Here is a 649-nt window from a genome sequence, read left to right as displayed (position 1 = left end):
CGTTATACCCTTGTTGCTTTGATTATTATTAAAATTCGATCCATTATCGATAATGATACTTGTAACTGGACAAAATAGGTTCAGAGGACAAGACGGTCCGCGTCTGGGGCCTGACTCTGGGCCTAGTCGTGGCGACTTTTAAGCACCAAGCGCCAGTCACAGCAGTGACTGCGATGTTTGACGGTAGAAGGATAGTCAGTTCAGACAGGGCTGGTTCCATCCGTGTTTGGGCAGCTGACACAGGCACGCTGATCCAATCCGTCTGCGGTCCCGGTCGATGCTTCACGGTCTCTTCAGACATGAGGCGCGTATTATAAAAATTCTATGAATTCCTAAATAATTAATTCTATAATAATCGTACTGGACTTTAAACAGTTATCATAATAGTTAATTCTGTTTTGTTTTAGGTACGCGGTGTGCGGCACGGGAGATAATCAACTGAGAATAGTGGGCCTGGGTGCTGGGCCCGAGGAGAAGTACCAAGTGTCGCACTCCCAGGAAATTACTTGCTTGGTCGTCACTCCCGATTCTAGGTCGTTGATCTCCGGCTCGAGGGACATGAGCTTGAAAGTCTGGCAACTCGCTGGCGGGAAATTATCACAGGTCCCGCCCCCTTATACATATTAAGGGGCCTTACCAGTGTGACTGT

At 47.8% G+C, this 649-nt stretch overlaps 1 protein-coding gene across 1 annotated transcript; it reads left to right on the top strand.

Moving 5' to 3' along the window:
- The first annotated feature begins 19 nt into the window (after positions 1-19).
- On the top strand, positions 20-643 carry LOC108624577 (guanine nucleotide-binding protein subunit beta-2-like 1). Its single transcript, XM_018023974.2, has 2 exons — positions 20-304; positions 408-643. Exons 1-2 carry the CDS (start codon positions 174-176, stop codon positions 625-627), a joined length of 351 nt encoding a protein of 116 aa, XP_017879463.2. The 5' UTR covers positions 20-173; the 3' UTR covers positions 628-643.
- Positions 644-649: the final 6 nt, after the last annotated feature.

The sequence above is a fragment of the Ceratina calcarata genome, unplaced genomic scaffold (genome assembly GCF_001652005.2).
Source record: "Ceratina calcarata isolate Rehan_Ccalc_2016 unplaced genomic scaffold, ASM165200v1 scaffold3177, whole genome shotgun sequence".
In the NCBI taxonomy this organism is placed as follows: Eukaryota; Metazoa; Arthropoda; class Insecta; order Hymenoptera; family Apidae; genus Ceratina; species Ceratina calcarata.
Note: the sequence above shows the minus strand (reverse complement) of the source record. Positions and strands in the feature narration are given on the sequence as shown.